This window comes from Heloderma suspectum, chromosome 1 (assembly GCF_057233095.1).
Source record: "Heloderma suspectum isolate Gila_16-S chromosome 1, 16-S_ref, whole genome shotgun sequence".
Taxonomy (NCBI): Eukaryota; Metazoa; Chordata; class Lepidosauria; order Squamata; family Helodermatidae; genus Heloderma; species Heloderma suspectum.
In genome coordinates this window covers 220,714,739-220,732,950 of record NC_139458.1, presented here as the reverse complement: position 1 = coordinate 220,732,950, position 18,212 = coordinate 220,714,739, and the positions used below count along the sequence as shown (strand labels likewise).

The 18,212-nt window shown below is 40.1% G+C and overlaps 1 protein-coding gene and 1 long non-coding RNA gene across 10 annotated transcripts in view; one reads left to right on the top strand and one right to left on the bottom strand.

The window, feature by feature from the left end:
- Nucleotides 1-18,212, top strand: part of LOC146358776 (uncharacterized) — a 147,545-nt gene that overhangs the window by 102,253 nt on the left and 27,080 nt on the right. For 6 of the 8 annotated variants that reach the window (XM_084819605.1, XM_084819659.1, XM_084819641.1 and 3 more), the window contains exon 3: nucleotides 17,824-17,856. In XM_084819605.1, coding sequence (XP_084675731.1) covers nucleotides 17,824-17,856 — 33 coding nt within the window. Of the gene's footprint in view, nucleotides 1-13,120; nucleotides 13,199-17,823; nucleotides 17,857-18,212 lie in introns of all 8 variants that reach the window. The other 2 variants (XM_084819636.1, XM_084819670.1) reach the window with 1 other exon arrangement.
- LOC146358775 (uncharacterized) overlaps nucleotides 16,949-18,212 on the bottom strand; it is a 33,754-nt gene continuing 32,490 nt past the window's right edge. For both annotated transcript variants that reach the window (XR_014785740.1, XR_014785741.1), the window contains exon 3: nucleotides 16,949-17,846. This is a non-coding gene — a long non-coding RNA (uncharacterized LOC146358775). The remainder of the gene's footprint in view (nucleotides 17,847-18,212) is intronic.

Below are 18,212 nucleotides of genomic sequence, written 5' to 3'. Positions count from 1 at the left end.
CAAGCTGCAATAAGTACATTTAACTTAGAAATACGTTAATTAGAATAAGTGGATCTATACCCCTTAATCATATCTCTCCCATTTCCTTTTCGTAAAGAGATTGTGTTGAAAGAATCCATGAGAAATATTCTTCCAGGAAGAGTGTTCTTAACCATGATCCACAAATGTATTACCTTACTCCAAGCAAGTATAATGAGAGAAGCCCTAGATGTTTTTAAACAAACAACCACAAACTGCCACAGTACTGAAGATAGTCTTTTTCTGATTTTACTGTTCAGTGCTTAAACAGTGTTTCAAGAATAAGTCTGCAGTCTAAACATGCTAAAGAGAGTGAATTCAGGGGGCACTTGTAATATTAAATAGTTGATGCAGTATGCTATGGAGATTTGTTTCTTGTTGCATCTACAGTCTGCTTTTCAATTCCTAAAATGGGGATAAACCTGTACATTTTATGTGCCAATACCTGTTAATATGAGTTAACCCACCATTGGCTTGTCTTGGGGGTTTCTCAAGTAAGGAATTCATTGATTATTCTGGCAACATAAACTTTGAGATCTAACTTGCCTTTTTATAAGCAGCCTGGAAAAAGATGTATGCCTACTCCTGAAGCAAGGCTTTTTGATTACTTTTGGTTTTCTTCTGTGTGTGGGTGTGTCAGACTCATCCCAATATTCTGGTTTGGCCTTCCCACTTAAAGGAGTGTTCAGATAGTAGAGGCAAGCCTCTTTCCTTCCTTACCAGTCTAGTTCTGTCTCTTAGCCAGAAACATAATCACAGCTCAATGCCTGGAAAAGGCAAGACTTCTTTTTTAGATGAAATTTGGTAAGTACCAATAATGTTTAGATTATTGAATTAATGACTGCATAGTTTCGGCATAAATATAGATACATTTCTGATAAGCAACAGGTGAATGGTATTTGCTTTCCACTTCCTGCATGCTGTGTCAGAAATACATCTTGAAATGAACTAGGCAGAGTGGGTGTGGATAACAAAATAAATTATATGTGTTTCCTGTACTTAAAACTGCAGAATAGATTAAATGTTCTAGGATTCTTTATGTGGAAAGGCATTCAAAATGCAGGTATCTTTCCTTTATAAAATATTCGATACTTTAAGAGAATGATGATTATTCACATCACAGGAGTAGGTGATTGTGATGTTTCCTCTGCTGTGTACATGTAATATCACTGTTTTGTTGTTCAAATACTAGTTTAGTTCTCTCTGAAATAAATTTGTCAGTGATCCCCTTCTCTGAAGGAGACTGGATGAGCATCTTAGAATACATATACATCATTTATTGTTGGCACTTCGGGAAGATGATGCTTGAGATACTTTTCAGTCCCATAAGTTTTGGGTATATCAGGGAGTTTACTCACTGCTGTGTGAGGACTCTGCTTTGGAATAACTGCTGCTGTTTCCTCGTTGTTTTAAAAACTTCCTTTATATTTATGCAGGCTTCCTGCTACTCTGATCTTAGTCTTCATTGCAGTGATTTTCCTTCCCAATCCCAGCCTTCATCCCAAAATGGAAATCGGGTCTGTCAGTCTTCCTCCCTGACATTTTTGTTGAATACTCTAGTTGCACCTGGGCGGTACAACCTCAACTGTTGGTGTTACAAGGCATTAATAAATGAGTGATTCTCTTTATTTTTATTGACCTCCAAGAAACTTAGTGGTTTATTAGTTTTTCTTTAAATTGTTATTTTCACTTCTGTTTGGGTGAGGTAAAATATATGCTACTTTTCAGATAGCTGAAGACTCCAGACTGCATCTATCCCAAATCTTCATCATTTATTCCTCATTTATTCCTCATTTATTCATCTTGTTTTGCTCTTATCATTTTTTCCTTAGCAATTCTGAAAAACACTAAAGAAGAAGGAGCTATTTGTTATAATTGACACGTGTATTTGTACTCAATTTGCTGATCAGTACTTCATTGGTAAACAGATGGCACATTGATCTTTTATCATAGAGCATACAGATCAAATTATTCTTGCAATGGCCATGGAGAATCACTGATTTAAAAGCCTTTCAACCTTCACTGGGGTTGAATTTGCCCTCTTTTGCATGCAGAATATGCCATTTATCCAGCCCAATCAGAGTTCTGTTTGTATGAATCCCCCCGCCCCTTTCTGGATGTAATGCGTTTGGGGGTTTTCTGCATTTTTGTACGTTCTATCAGAAACGTCTACATGTCTACCTTCTATCAACATATGTTACTAAAAGGAATGCCTTCCCTAATTTTCTAATCTAGCTCCTGTTGCATTCTGGTTTCATAGCTAGATTTGTTTGTTTACGTTCTGAATAGTTTCATTCCTAACAACAGTTTAGTGGTAACATAGATTTGCATTACTTACAACTGTTCTATTATTTATGAAGCTGCTTCCTAATAAGTTGTCATGGTGTCTCGTTATGAATATTGCCTAAGCATCTTCCTTTGCCACTATGGTGGTTGTGACTGAAGCAGGAACAATCATAGGTCCATTTCGGTCTCTTGTACCTAGATGTTTTGAAATCATGCCCTCTGATTAATAGCTACAGTTCAGTTTTTCTATTTTGCTCTTGTAATGGTATTCTACCTTCCCATAGGAAACATGCGTAAGTGTGCTATCCTTGCTGTCTGACTCTCTATTTGTATTTTCAGCCATTTAAGCAGAAATAGCTAGCTTCTTAAATGATCTGCCACACTCCAACTTATATTGCACTATAGCATGCATTGTAGTAACCTGTATTCTCTCTAACCAGCATAAGGAATCCCACTGTGAACAAACTTTACACTTTCCTTCTCCCTTCATTTTCTAAATGCATTAAAAACAGGTTGTGCTCCTTGTCTTTCCCAGCCATCCTTGTTGTGCAGTGATGCTCTCCCAGCTAGAAGCTACAGGGTTGGTTCTCTCTCCCTTTGCCACATACGTGGAGTCTGCTTCACATATCACATATGTTCTGCCATGTCTCAAGAATATCTTGTTGGTCCAGTTCATTTCACTTTTATTGTGTCATTAAGTGTGTGATATATAAGAATGGAATGCACATTTGCCCTCAGTGTGTCTGTCAGCTCTGTTCTGCTAGCCCTGCCTTTTCCTTCCACTAGAATCTTGCAGTTGCTGCTTGTGGAGCTGTAACAATCCTGCAGACTGCTAGTTGCAATAAGTCATGCTTGTCTTCCTGTTGCTGGATGACACATTACAATGAAATGTCGTCTGAGAGAGAGAGAGAGAGAGAGAGAGAGAGAGAGAGAACATCAGAGCTTTCTGCAGTTTTTAATGAAGTGGTTAAATGTTCTCATTACCACAGTGGATGTTTGTTTATACACACACGAAAGAACAAAAAGATTGTACTTGCCTGCCATTTTAAAACTCCACTGTTCCTTCCCATTATGCTTTAAACAAAACTTTGTACACAGCTTCACTGGCAAGCATATACACCAATAAAAGGAAGCTACTAAATGTTTCCTGAGTGACATAAGAGTTTAATATTTGGGATTTAAAGTGTATTTACCAGGCAGTAATACAACCTGGACAATCATATTACTACTATGGCTGCAATATTTTGTCAGGCTTGCTCAGCCAGGAGCATATGTTTTTTTCTTTGAGCACAAACCTGTACGTATCTCCTCAGAAGTAAGTCCCATTTAGTTCAATTGGACTCAATCCCAGTTGAGTATGGGATTGCAGCTGTTGTTTCCTTTGAATGGGCTCAAACAACATTTTACTTTCCCAGCTAAAACTTGATGTCACTTTTTATAGCTAATTTAAAGTTGTACGTTCGATGGTTTAAGAATCTTTGAATGAGTGAAACAGGGGTGTTGCTAGGTACAGACAAGTTTTGGCTGCCTCAAGGAGCTGCTGCCATTGCTTCTCCTAGAGAAGTGAAACATTTTTTGTGCTAGAAGTCTCCTGGGGAGAGGCAATGAATAAAAGTTGGTAGGTTATATTTCACTTGCTTCCCAGATCAAGAGCAAACATTCCTTTAGAATAAATCTACAACTCACTTCATAGAGGAGAGCATCTATACTCAACCGTTTTACACCTGGTATTTCTGTTATGCATTATCAGTCCTTCTTTGTTGTCTGTGTGTATCTCACATGGGTCCTGCACCTGTGCAGAACTCTCCTGGAACTTTCTAGAGCGGAGACTTTTAGGTGGGAAGCCCACCCTACCTCCTTCCGTGCATGCCTAGAGGGCATCTTCCCCTTCTAGTTGACTGCTGCAGTAGCAGAATTGTTTGGAGTTTTCGGAAAAATAAATCACGTTTTTTTCTGGCAATTGAGCTGAGTTTTCTTCTTCTACTTTTTCTTTCTAGCTTTTGATTTGGTATTTTTCTCTCTTCCATGTTTGTGTTTTTTTTCTTCTGCCTTTGCAGCCCCCTTCAACAGCCTATGGCCCTTTGGGTCCCTTTCCATAAGTGGGTGGGCTTGTGGGAGCAAGCTACCATGAACAGATGGTAGAGCCAGTGTAGTATAGTGGTGACAGTGATGGACTGGGAGCCGGGAGATCTGGGTTCTAGTCCCCACTTGGCCATGGAAGCTCACTGGGTGACTTTGGGCCAGTCACAGACTCTCAGCCCAACCTACCTCACACGGTTCTTGTTGTGAGGATAAAACGGAGAGGAGGAGGATAATGTAAGCCGCCTTGGGTTCCTTGCAAGAGGAAAAAAGGCGGGATATAAATGCAATAAATAAAATAAATAAACAGAAGGCCACAGTTGCTGCCTTTTCTATTTGGGTGAAGGGCATGTGTTAGGATCCTGTGCATACTGCCAAGGATTAACCAAACAAGCAAAGTGGAATCGTTCTTACTGCCTTTGTGTGGTGCTGTGGTAATGTGCTCTACAAGCAGTGGACTTGGTAAAACAGTTGAGATTGTATTCCCAGACTTGTTCCAAACCATCTCTTGCTATGGCACTGGCTGCCTCAGTGGCCTTGGTATCGTCTTGTTGGTTCCATCCCAACCATCAGTTCCAGACACGATTATGGCTGTATTAGGAGAACTTCCACCAGTACCCACTCCCCAGGATCCACCGGCTACACTGGGTCATTCGATCCCAAAGAAGTCCACGTGCCCTGCAGTTGATGACTTGGCACTGGAACCAAAAAAGAAAAAAATCTAAGCTGGTGGCGAAAGACACACGATCCCTCACACTCATGCTGTCCCCTGTCTCACGGGATGACATTGCCATCCTCAACATGAATCGCTCCAGCCGCCACCACTGCTGCTCTGAGTGATGCAGAATCCCCCATGGGTCTCTCCCATGGCATCAGATGGGATTCGTATTGTGGGCTATACCTCAGAGGGAAAGATAAGAGATTGAGGATGGGGATTATCATGGTGAGAACCTTATAATATTCCAGTATTCTCGCTCACTATTGGTCCTGGGACAGAATCCCTGAGAAGAGATTCTCCACCAAGGTCCTACATGCATTTGGTACTTTGAAACATATCCCCCTCATCTTGAGGGGCATTGCCTGAATTCAGAAGGTAGTCACGGTGTGTACCAGTGACAGTACAGAAACCCTGTACTGTGACAGAAACCCTGTCCAGACCTCCGATTTCAGAACCAATAGCATGGGTACTACGGGAATCAGTTACCGTATCTGCGGCACCTGCAGCTGACCCTCTGGTCTCAATCCCACCGCCACTGTCCATGAACCTCCAGTTCACACACTTCACACAGAAGGGTCCATCATTCCCTTCACTGGTCAACAATTCCATCCCACCTCTGGTGGGGATTTCTGTTCCAACAAAGGCAGCCATCCCCAATAGTGACCACTGATGCCTCAACTTCTGGCTGGAGAGCAGATTGCAGCCCATATTGAGTCCATGCAAAATGTCTTCAGAAGAGAAAAGGTATTATATCAATGGTCTCGAGCTGTTATCCATTCAGAAAGCATTAATTGCCTTCGAAACTGTTCTCTGCAATCGAGTTGTGCAGATCACATCAGACAACACTCCCACTGTTTAGTATATAAACAAACGGGGGTACCCAGTTGAGGACTCTGCTTCAGCTTACTCTGGATCTTTGTGACTGGGCTATATCTTGAGGTGCCGGGATGCTTGCCATCTACCTGGCAGAGATGGAGAACACATTGGCCAATACACTAAGCTGATCAGACATTGCATGAATAGATGTTACACTGGTCTGTGGTGCATGATCTTTTTCAACTATGGGATGTCCCACAGGTCAACTTCTTTGCCACCAGAGAGAATGCTCAATGCAATCTCTTCTATAGCAGAGCGGGCTTCAGTTTATCTTCCCTGGGTGATTCCTTCCTCTACCTATGGGATGCAATCCTTCTATATGCATTCCCTCCAATTTCACTCATCACAAGGGTCCTGGCTAAGATCTGATGAGATGGATCGGACATCATCATTGGCCCAGAAAGCTACGGTTCCCCAGATAGCCACTCAACATGCCATCCCTCCTGACTAAACAGAGTGGTCACATTTGACATCTGGACTTCACATTTTTCTGGCTCACAGCCTGGCAGATTTGACACCCTTGCCCATTCCACGGGATATTGAGCAAGTTTTAGAGACAGCTAAGAAACCCAATACCCGCAGGTCCTACGCACTTAAAATGGTGAGCAGTCCTATGACATGCCAACTCTATTTCTGTTCATCCCGTCTCATGCCCTCTTTATCCATATCCAGTTCCTCCTGGCCCTTCACAAGAAAGGACTTGCTTTGTCATCCCTTAGAGTTTATTTAGCAACCCTGTACACATTCCACTCTTGGGTTCAGAGCTATATGTTTTTTCTCACCTTTTGGTTAAGAGATCCTTAAAGGGATTCTAGAATCTATACTCTCCAGTTTCCAGACCGATTACCACCTTGAGTCTCTCTGTTGTTTTGACCACTTCGATGTCCAAACCTTTGAGCTGCTTGCTGTGTCTGACATCTGTCTACTTATCTTTAAAACACGTGTTGCCATAACTTCTGGATGAAAAGCAGGTCAGCTGACCACCCTCTGCTTCAACTCTTCGTTTACTAACCTTCATAAAGGATGAAGGTGGTGCTCAGATTGGAGCTGACCTTTCTGCCAAAGGTGGTTTCTTCCTTCCATCTGAACCAGGACATCATCTTTCCTGTCTTCTTTCCAGCTCAAACTCTCCCCATGGAATTACCCCTTGGCACCTTGGATATGTGAAGGTCCCTAGCTTTCTATCGACATTGGACAGCTTCCTTCAAAATACCCCGAAACTCTATATTTGGTATGGGGGTAAAACTAGGGGATCCCCAGTTTTGACACAGTGACACTCTGTTTGGATCTTCAACAGTTAAACTTTGTTATGCCCTCGCTTGGCTCCCAGTACTGACGTTCAAATTCCAGCAGGGCTGTTGCTTCTTCAGCTGCTTTTTGCAGAAGTGTTTCTCTTCAGGAGTTATGCAGGGCTACCATCTGGTCCCAGCCCACGATATTCATTAAGCACTGCTGCCTTGATGTTTGAGCAAGCAGTGCTTTCATCTGTACTGACTTGACTACCTGTTCCCTCCTCCCTTGGTAAGTCAGTTAGTTAATCACCCATATGTGCAATGCACAGAGACCACAAAGAAGAACAGGTTGCTTACCTGTAACTGGCGTTCTTTGAGTGGTCATCTGTCCAGTCACACAACACAGCCTCCTACCCTACTACAGCTATTCTGGTATGTCCTCACTGACCCCCTGGTTTGGGACTGCTGCTGGACACTAAAATTCTCAGCTCTAGAAAGTTCCATTGGAGCTCTAGGCAGATGCAGAACCCATATGTGTGAATGCATAGATGACTACTTGAAGAACTACAGTTATAGGTATGCAGCCTGTCCTTGTAATGGCATTGTCATTTGCATTTCTAAGTACCACAGGATAACTCCTGGTGTATTTTCAGGACAAAAAGGGCCAACAGTTCAATATAACATCTAGGATTCTTGGAGGAAATCAGCAAACAATGGAGTTAAAGTAACAGCAGTGAGTTTGGTTCACCCCACAAATATATGGTACCAATTTCATGATGTGTACATTTACCCTAAAAGCAAGTTAAAACCCTGAATTATGTAACCCCGAAGTCTTAATTCTGCAGATTTACTCCAAACAGACTGAAATATGTCACTTAGCTGCCATTTTATCTAGTAAATGGACCTGGTATATTAAAATATCTTAAGCATTAGCAGAAGTAATACTTTTTATTAAGAATGCATTGTTTAATTGATTAGCTTAATCGTCTAAAGCCTTGGGCTGTATTCGGTTGTGTCTGTCTGCTCAAGGAAACCAATTCAGCGTTGAGTTCAAGGAACAAACTGATTTCCCCTTCCCTCTGCAGCCCCTTGTGCCCTCCAAATCTGCCCCAGAACATTAAAGGACCCTTTGAAGTAATGTAGGAGGTGGCATGGGGCTGCAGTAGAAAGGGGATGTCACCTCCCTTCCCCTTCTGCTACCTGAAGGCTCCACTGGAGAAAAGAGCCTTCCATGAGTGGAGGGTATATTGGATATAACTTATTTTGATTTACTAAAAATGCCCAACTAACTGGGCAGCAGATTTTTTAACATGTAGTTTTAAAAATACAGGTACTTATAAAAACGGCAGATGATAAGTGTCATCTTAGCGGAGTTATTCCCATGTCTGTCACACACAGGAGTGAATGCCTCCTATGACACACCCATACATCTTTTTAAAGGAAGTATTCTTTCTTGCTTCAGAACTATAGTTTTTAGTTACATGGAATTGGCTAAGCTGAGATTTCTTTAACCAGGAAACAGCTCTACTTTCGATACTGTGCTATCCAAACTATTTCAGATGTTCAGTCTGATTTCAAAATAGAGTAATAATGGGATTAACCGTAGTTGGGAATAGAATAATGGTTCTGAACGGGGGTATGAAATCAAGGACAGGAAACTCTGAAAATCATTTGTTCTTTACCCAGGCCTTAACAGATCCCTTAGTCTTTAACAATGCTTTATGTTCTAAAGTTAATTCAGTAGCCTGAAAAAGGCTTTAGAAACTTGCTGCTGTTCTGTGCGTGCTTGTGTTTGTTTGTTTTTAAGTCTGAATGCTACAGAAACTGATCACTAGAAACCCTGCAAGGAAAGCCAAGCCAGTTCATAGTGCATTTACCACCCAGAGGACTTGAGTTCTTCACTAAAGATTACACTTCACTGTTTATGCACTGTTTTTCTCTAGGAATGGAGGTTATAATTTCCACTATCTTAATTTACTTTCACAACCAACATAAGCAAGCTGAGGTGGTGGCTGGTTGAAGGAGTAAATTTAAAGAGTTTATGTCCTTAAGTCGCTGCTGCTATCTAGCATTTCAAATACATAAACACGTTTTAACATATGTTGCCCACCCAAAGACCAAAGAATGAGGCAGGCTTTAAATGAATTAAAATAAATATTATTGATTAACAAGTGATATTATCATGAAGATATGAATTGAAAGGGTCCAAACTCCAGATATTAGAACAAGGCATCTCTAATAGGCTAGCTTCCACTTAGCTTAGGCTCCTCAGTGGAGGTTGTATTCAGGATCACACTTCTGCTTTCAAGTCCCTTCTTAGTGCCACTTTCACAGCTTATCTTTATGCTGCTCCCTGCCCCCATCTTCTGACTCTGCTGTTTGGTTCCATGCAGGAAGCTCTGCTAGAGAGGCAAGCAGTCTTTGCTTCTTCCAGTGTGAAACTATTTCAAAACCTGCAAATACATTAAAAGATTTCCACTCGTTCAGGCATCATTGTGCAGTAGATCCAGGCTACTGTGCATAAGAGCCACTAGGCACAAGGTGCCTAGCAACACCCCTGATGTGAAGAGTCTGATTTCATTTGAATTCTGCATGCATTCTGAACAGTTTCATTGTACACAGGAATAAGGGTTTGGGGGACTTTTTTATCCTTGAATTGCATGCAGTTTGCACTACACTATAGAAAATGCAGCTGCTATTTTATTTATTTATTTGTTACCCCTTCACTTATTTTATTCTGCACCTTGATGCATTTTCAGTCTCCTGATAAAGTCTACCAATCATGTTCTGACTCTGTTTTTTAATTGTAGGCCTCTCTGTATGATGAGAACTTTAACAGTGGGAATCGTCGGTATAGTGCCTCTAGTTCACGCCCTGTAAGATGGTTTCCACATTTTTGTGTTGGCTTCATTTCTGTCTATTAGAACATTGCTCTTGTGTAACACTGGTTGCCCATAATGTTTCCCGAAAAGACCACTTTTTGTGGCCATCTGTTAATTGCAAATGCTTCCTGTTTAGAATTCTAGTGCTGTTCTTTGTGTCATAAATAGTACCAATGAGATATAATGAGCCCTTCCAGATATAACAGTCCTGGCTTACCAAGCCATGGTTTAGCAAGCCAGGAATGAGCACTGGAGCCGCATGCTTCTCCCTTTGCAGACCAGCTTTGACACTAGAGTTCCCCGTTACATCTGAAATGGTGAACTCTGGTCTATTGTCACTTTACTAACTAGGATATTAGTAAATATCTTTGTTCCTGGTTTAAGATCCTAGCTACTAAATTATCATTTCAAAGACAGTGGGGAGTGCTGATTCAAACAGACCAGGATTGATGTCATAAAGCAAAGGAAGAGTGCGTGGGCTTGATGCTTGTTATTGGCTTGCAAGTGAGGATTGTTATGAATAAGCACTGTTATCACACACTCCCTTCTCACACATAGGCTCTATTAATTACTTCCTGTTTTATTCAAATCAGAATGTACTGTTATGCCTGAACTAGCAAAGTATGGTTTGGGCAAATGCTCTGAACTATGATTATAAACCAGGATCAAAATGTAGTTTGCACTATTGGTTTGGGGACTCACTCAAACCATAGTTTGTCCATTTGGATATAATGGCAAACTCTGGTTGGTGAAAAGAGAAAATAACGAATTAAGAAATCTGCGAGGAGGGGGTTTGGAAAAACCATTTGAATGTAGCCAGTGTGACCTATTTTCAGTTGAGATTCTTTAAATTGACCTTGCAATTTATGATTTGTGAATACAAATGACATTACTTGAAATACAGTTCAGGGCCTGATGATCATCTCTGTCCTCCCACCATCTTTCCCCTCTATTCAGTCACTCTGTGGAAGTGTAGATCATTTTAATGATGCAGTTGTATTTAATGCTTGAATTGCCAGACCTCTTTTCAGTACTACACTTGGTGGAATGTAAAATCCTTCTCCCCCCGCCCCATTATTTCTGCCAATTAATGGGAAATGCAGACTTTCTAAAATTAACTTTCAGTTATCAGTTTGAACTTTTATCTTAAAATAACAACTTAAAATGAGAGACAATTTGTTGATTCATTTATTAAATTTATATGCCACCCAACCAAAACAATAGATGCAACCATTGAAATGGTTTCTCTCATTTTCTCAATTATTTTTATTTTATGCATAGTCATAGGAGACTGTTCAATTAATGTCAGTGTGGTCACCTGGCTTCCAGCTGAAGGATATTAGGCTAGTTCCATCCTCAGGCACTCTGTTGATGAATTTCTGGTTATCATTGGATTATAATAAATGCTTTTTAAAGATGAGCTAGATTCTGGGTGGGGTTCATTAATAAATAATAAAGGAATTGAATCCTTAAGCATGTTTTCTGTGTGTAAACCTCTGTCTATTAAATTCATAGTTGGTGTTCAGGTGGGAGGAATATTTCACTTTATAGAAAACAAACAAAATGTGCACCTTGGCATTTATACGGAGCTTAATGTGTGTGATGTGTGTTAATGTCCACAGCTGATGTTTTGCACTCACAATATTATGATCCCATAGTGTAGAACACAAAAGGGCCCATTTTATTTACTTACCTTTATTATTAATCTCTGCTTAATGTGAAATAGCTTATATTTGGGAATAGTGTTTTAAAATTCACATTTTAAACCTATTCTCCCCCTCCTCCCACAACTGATAGAGTAAACTAGGCTATATGTAACTTCGAGTCTCATTTTCAGGATAGTAAATTCAGACAAAGCTGATAGTTGAATACCTTTTTTCTTAATTGACAGTTCATAAAAATAGATGTGCTACTTGATAATTTGACAAGAAGAACATTTAGAAGATTGACTAGAATGTTTTAAGTAAAACTTCTGTTGCAGTGGACTTTATTAATTATATCTTCATGATACATTTTGGGGGTGTATAACCTTATTATGAAAAACAATTGATAACTATCCTTGCTCAGCCACAAACCTTGCTAGGTGACCTTGGGCCAGTTACTATAATTCAGACCAACCTATCTCATAGCATTCTTGTGAGGATAAAGTGGGGGACCATGTTATTGTCATGCACTCTTTGGAGGAAGGGCAGGATAAAAATATAATAAATAAAAACCCAGATAAATAATATTTCTTTGATAATGTTACTTCAGATACCTTTCAGAAGTGTTAACTTCAAAGCAGCTACAGTATCTATACTGATAAGGATCCAAAGAACCAAACAACCAGTTTTGCTTAGCTTTATGCACTGTACTCGTGATTCTTCATGTGCTAGTTCGCAAGCTACTTTTGAAAGGCCTGAGGAGGGGGAGTGTTCAAACAGTGACCTAAGCTCAAGTGTGCTCAGTGGGATTTGTTGAATTGCTCTTGGGGTCCTTGAACATGAAGGCAAAAGTTAGCTAAAAAGCTGATAAATTTGGCATCCCTTATTTGTACTCTTATTTTCCACCTGAAAGCTAATTGGCAGGATCTTTTATCTGGACCAGAGTTGAGAATATCATCACACAATCTTAAAGGTAGTCTCTGAACTTCATGGCTCTGGGTATTCTCAAACATATCTCCAGATAAAATGTACAAAATGTTTAAGTGATTATTGAGATTGTACTGGAGTCTGATCCTACCTTGGTGTGAATGTATGAATGATCACATGTCTAGATTGATACCTGCCATTTAACTATACGGGCAATGGCTCATAGAACTGGGCTGCTAGTCCTGAAACATTTTTGCTGCATGTTTTTTTTTTTACTGAATCTGTTGACTAAGTTTCTTACCTTGATTGTGTACCGTGGGGGCATCCACTCACACTTTCAGTAGTCTCATGTCATTGTATTCTTAATTAAAAATGCTATCCATCTCTCTGATCTCTCCTAATGCTTCTTTTTCCCCCCCCATCTCTGTTTGATACATTCTTTGGGGTATGTATGGGCAGCCTTCGGAGTACAGTTGCTACCTTGGCTCTGGATCTCGAGCATCTTCTAGAGCTAGTTCTGCTCGTGCAAGTCCTGTGGTGAGCATGTCTTTCTGCTTTCTCTTTACCCCGTTGAACTGCTTTTCCTCTGTTTCCCAAGGCTGTTTCTACTGTTCTGCAGTATATGTTTACTAAATGAAATCAGAATCACAAAGTTGAAAGATGATTGGCCACTTGCTTAACTCTAATGGAACACTAGTTTATTCTTAATGTAACTGTGGCCCTTATCCTCATTTACACAGGAGGCTCTGTTCCTAATGTGCAATGTGATATTATTAGATGTTATTGTAAGAGGAATTCTAATCGGATAGGTGATCATCTGTCTAGGTGTTCTTTGTTGCTTTACATCCTTGTAAACATAAGATTAAAAAATGACAAAGACATAGACACTCATTCTTTAGCCACAAAGCATGTGTAGTCCTCATTGGGCTGGTTGAGGGTTGTAAGTTGTTGTTTTTGCCTCATTAGTTTTTTTCCCACTTCTGCAAACCTTGGAATTTCCCCAAGCCTGCTGATACCTCCTGCTTGTTTCTTAGTAGGCCTGTTTTGGCTACATAGCTATTATAACCCTGGCAAGCGAAACAAACCAACCATCTGTAACAAACCAATCATCCATAATATAGATAAGACCATTATGGCAACAACAACAAATAGCTTTTGCTATTCATGAGCCAATTTCTCCTGCATACAAGTGGAGTATCTAGTCTAGTACATGAAATCCAGCATAAACTACAACCAAGTTCAGCTGATAAATGCAATTGGGATTAGCCCCATCCATATACTGTAGCAACTACAGTGTAGTTTGATGCAATCTCACGTGAAACTGTCCTGAGTAACCTATATTTGGCACAATAACTTGCAGTGTAGGTGCCAGACTGATTTTGGGAGAGGTCCAGCTTCTTCATCCAAAGTTTGTTATTTCTATCAATCAAACATTAATCTTTGTGAACTACCAAGAGAGCTTCAGCTATGGGGTAGAAATATAATAATTGAAATAAAGGAACAATCTGATCAATGTTAAACCAGACTTACACAGAAAACATTGACACCCCAATATATCTGCCTGCTGTGCCAGCATCAACCTGCTTCTTGCATCGGTACAATGTCCTAACTCAGGTAGTTCCCTTGGCACAATGGTTGATAATTCCATCCTATTCTTAAACATGCATTTAAGCTTCTGTTTGTGTAGTTGTAATCTGTTGTTTTATCTTGATTATTATACATTTGTTCTAAGTGGGAAATGATGCTGTCGCTATATTTGCATGCCTCTGTTATTACGCTGTTACTAATATTAAGAGCTTAGGACTTTATCTTCTACTTGATGGTCAATAAGAGAAAGACACCTGAAATTGTTTTGCAGCTGATATTTTAATCTTGTCAGAAAAAACCTGAAATACTAAAACAGAAAACGTGATCTCAGAAGTGCCTGTTGTGGAATCAAACACTCTGATGACGATATGAATGAACAAATAATGCCAGGATGGAGTTGTTAAATTCATTCAGTAAAGCCAGCTCTTTAGAAAAGAGTAATATCCAATGACACATTATACAGGAGCAGTAGCTGTATTAAAGCTTTAATGGGCCAGTTCTAATGCATCATTTTTTTTCTCTCTGGAAGAAACAGAGTGAGCTCTGTGTCCAGGGTTCTATAAAACGCTTGCAAGCACTCCTCCCTTGTGTCTGTCTCTCCATCATAGAACAAAGATCCCCTTCTCACTGAGTGTTTGCAAGACACAACAGACCCACCAGCTGCAGTGAGGTGCTACTGCCATCTTCTGTAAAAACCCAGCAAAAGGAAGAGAAATTGCTCTGGGGGTGGTGGTGGTGGGGAATCTATGCAGCTCCACATGTCTGGCTAGTAAACTACCAGAGCACTTCAAACTTATACTTTGTTGTCTTCACTGACTTGACTTAAATGTATTATATAATTCAAATGAATAAAGTAAAGGTGAATTAAATTACAAAGAGCTCCATCTGCTGGAAAATAGCAGGTACTGGTCTGGAAACAATTATTGGTGCTGTGCCAGAAATTTCTCCCACATTATTTTTGACTATTCTCATTCAATTTGAGAGAAAATAAATTGCTTTTGAAAAGAAAATTAAAGGAGAAATTTCAGAGAAATTCTCATAGGTTGCATTCAGGGTTCTTGTGCTTCCTTTACTTGGGAGGTGACTGAGGAGTGTGTACGACTGTCCTGTCTTTCATTGTACAACCATCTCTCTGCACCTGCATTGGAGATAAGATGTATCCACAACCAGCTGTCAGAAATTTAAGATTTGGAAAGTCCTGGGGAAAGTGCTGAACCCTAAAGAATAACAACTAGACCTGAGCTGACATTTCTCAGAGGACTTTTTTCTCAGAAAAGTCCTGAGATTTTTCTTTTTCTTACCCCCCTAGAAATAAAAGTCCACTTGGCAGAATTTCCCCAAATGTTGTTCCCCATATTTTGGTGGGGTTTGCCTTCCCTGCCTTCCCCCGCCCCCTATGCCCCGGAACAATGCTAGGAATGGGGTATTGTGAAGAACGCAAAATGTGGACCAGGCTGCCGACACAACTGCTGCCGATGCCACTAGCAGTGGCTATGCAAAAAGACAAAACCCCTTAGGAAAAAAAGAGAGAAGCGATGCCAGGGCCCTTGCCGATGGTGAGCCCTACCTATAAGAAATGGTTGGAGCATGTCTCCTCCCACTGGAGAAATTCAGTGAAATTTTCTTCCCAATTTCTCTGCCTACAAACAGAGTGGAGTATGTCAAGAGGTCATTTCTGCACAGCTCTAACAATTATCCTGCTGCTGTAAAACAGGTTCTCAAAAGTAGTGCCTGATTCACGGATGCTGTGGGTAGAGACAAAAGGTAGGACGCCTGTGGCAAAGGCAAGGAGGAGGGAAGGATTGCCTCTGCCTGGCCTTGCAATGCTAAAAGTCATACTGAAAATATTTGGCTGGGTAAAGCAATGACAACATAGCTTAATGCATGTTACTTTGGGTTGATGAGCTGAGGATATGACAGGAGGATTCCATTTCCAAGTTACTTGAGGAAAGGAGCAGTGTACAAGAGGAGAGGTTAAACCTCTGAAGTGAAGCTTGGACCAAGCCTCCCCTCCCCCAAAATAGAGTTCCCTTTGTTAAGGTAAGCAATCAACTTACTGGATTTCAGTCTGATATACAACGTATTATTATTATTTAGATTTATATCCCACCTTTTTTTCCTCTTGTGAGGAACCCAAGATGGCTTACCTAGTCCTCCTCCTCTCCATTTTATTCTTAAAACAACCCAGTGAGGTAGTTAGGCTGAGAATCAGTGACTGGCCCAAAATCATCCAGTGAGCTTCATAGTCGAATGGAGACTAGAACCTGTATCTTCCAAGTCCTAGTCCAATACTCTAACCACTGCACCACACTGGCTCTCACTGGCTAGACCACACTGGCTCTGTATAGAATTTCTGAAAAGAGTGTTTCATTTTCACACACCTTATTTATTTAGAAAATGTGTATGCTGTCCTTCAGTTAAAACTCTCAGATCAGCTCACAAAATAACAACAACCCAGCAGAACAATAAAATGCTAAATTAAAACCATCTATCAACTTTTCTGGAAAGCCTCAACAATAAAAACATATTCCCCTCACACTGAAATGATATCAGACGTGGCAACAAAAGAGCTGCTCTGGGGAGAACATTTCAGAATTTGGGAGCCACAAGTACAAAGGCATTCTGCGTGGTCACTACCTGCCTAACTTCAGAAGGCAGAGGGATATAGTGGAAGACCTCTAAGGTGAAGGATAGGTTACGTTCTGTAGATAAAGCTTTTTTTTTTTTTTTTTTTAGGAAACATCTTTTGTTAAGGAATAATTCTGGAAATTATTCCTGAATAGGGAAAAGGTCCCACCCACTCAGTACATTTTGGAATTTACTCATACCGAGCCTCTCCAAAGAGCCTCTCCTCTCTCACATGCCCTTAACTATTGGTACTATCTGTAACACCCTTCTGGTAACACACCACTGCCATTTTTGTCTATATGTTAAGCTTAACTGTTGAGAACTTCCCATAGTAGTTCTCAATAACTTCAAGTATTGGGTGGTATACAAATGTAATAATTAATTAATCTTTCAGTGCTTATTTAGTTATGTGTTTAAGTACCATTCAAATGCCTGATACAGAAGCAAAGTGACCTATTTAAAACTTGAGTTTCTTTGGTTAGGACTTCAGATTATTCCCCCCCCCCCGCACTTTAAATTTTCATGTTACTTTATGCAATTTCACAACACAAGAGTATTTACAAAAGGGTAAAAAAAAGTTAAAGCTTTTGACTGAATTAAAGCTTTTAAAAGAGCAGATGTTTTTCTTTAAGAGATACTTTTTGATCCTGAACTGAAGTAAACAAAAAGTGAGTGTCCAGGAGTGATAAAAATACCCATTGTTAATATTCAAGTGCATAGGTACTTATCTTGGTGATTCTTGTGCTGACTGGACAGTAACTAAATCAGGTGATACTTGTACAGACTGGGTAGTAAATAAATCATATTCATTCCCAAGTTTGAAGGCAGCCAATGGAGTCACACTGAGCAGGTTTGGGGGGAATTTGTTGATGACAAAAGGGCTCCTTGAGGTTTTGTATTGCTTCCTTGTCATCCACTTATGGTGTCTTTTTTCCCCCTCACTCTAGGTTGAAGAAAGGCCTGAAAAAGACTTTGAAAAGGTAAGAGAGAATGTGTGAAATGGAAAGTTAATCATACACCATTTTAAATTATAGATAAAATCTGAGACTGATTTGAAAACTGTGAAGGATAGAAGTGAGATTTATTGAATACTGGAATGCTAACAAATGTGCTTTGATTGTTTTCAGCTCTTTTAGTTTTCTGCTGTTTGATTTTTTTTTATTGACTACGCAGATGTAATTTTTTTATACTTGGTGACTATTGCTGGATTCAGTAATCCAAGTGATAATATTTTGACATATATCCCACCTTTCTTTGCTGGAAGAATGAGTTCTGATGATATGGACAGTATCCAGTGCTGCCTACACAGTAGTGGGTCCCTCCACCAGCTCAACAG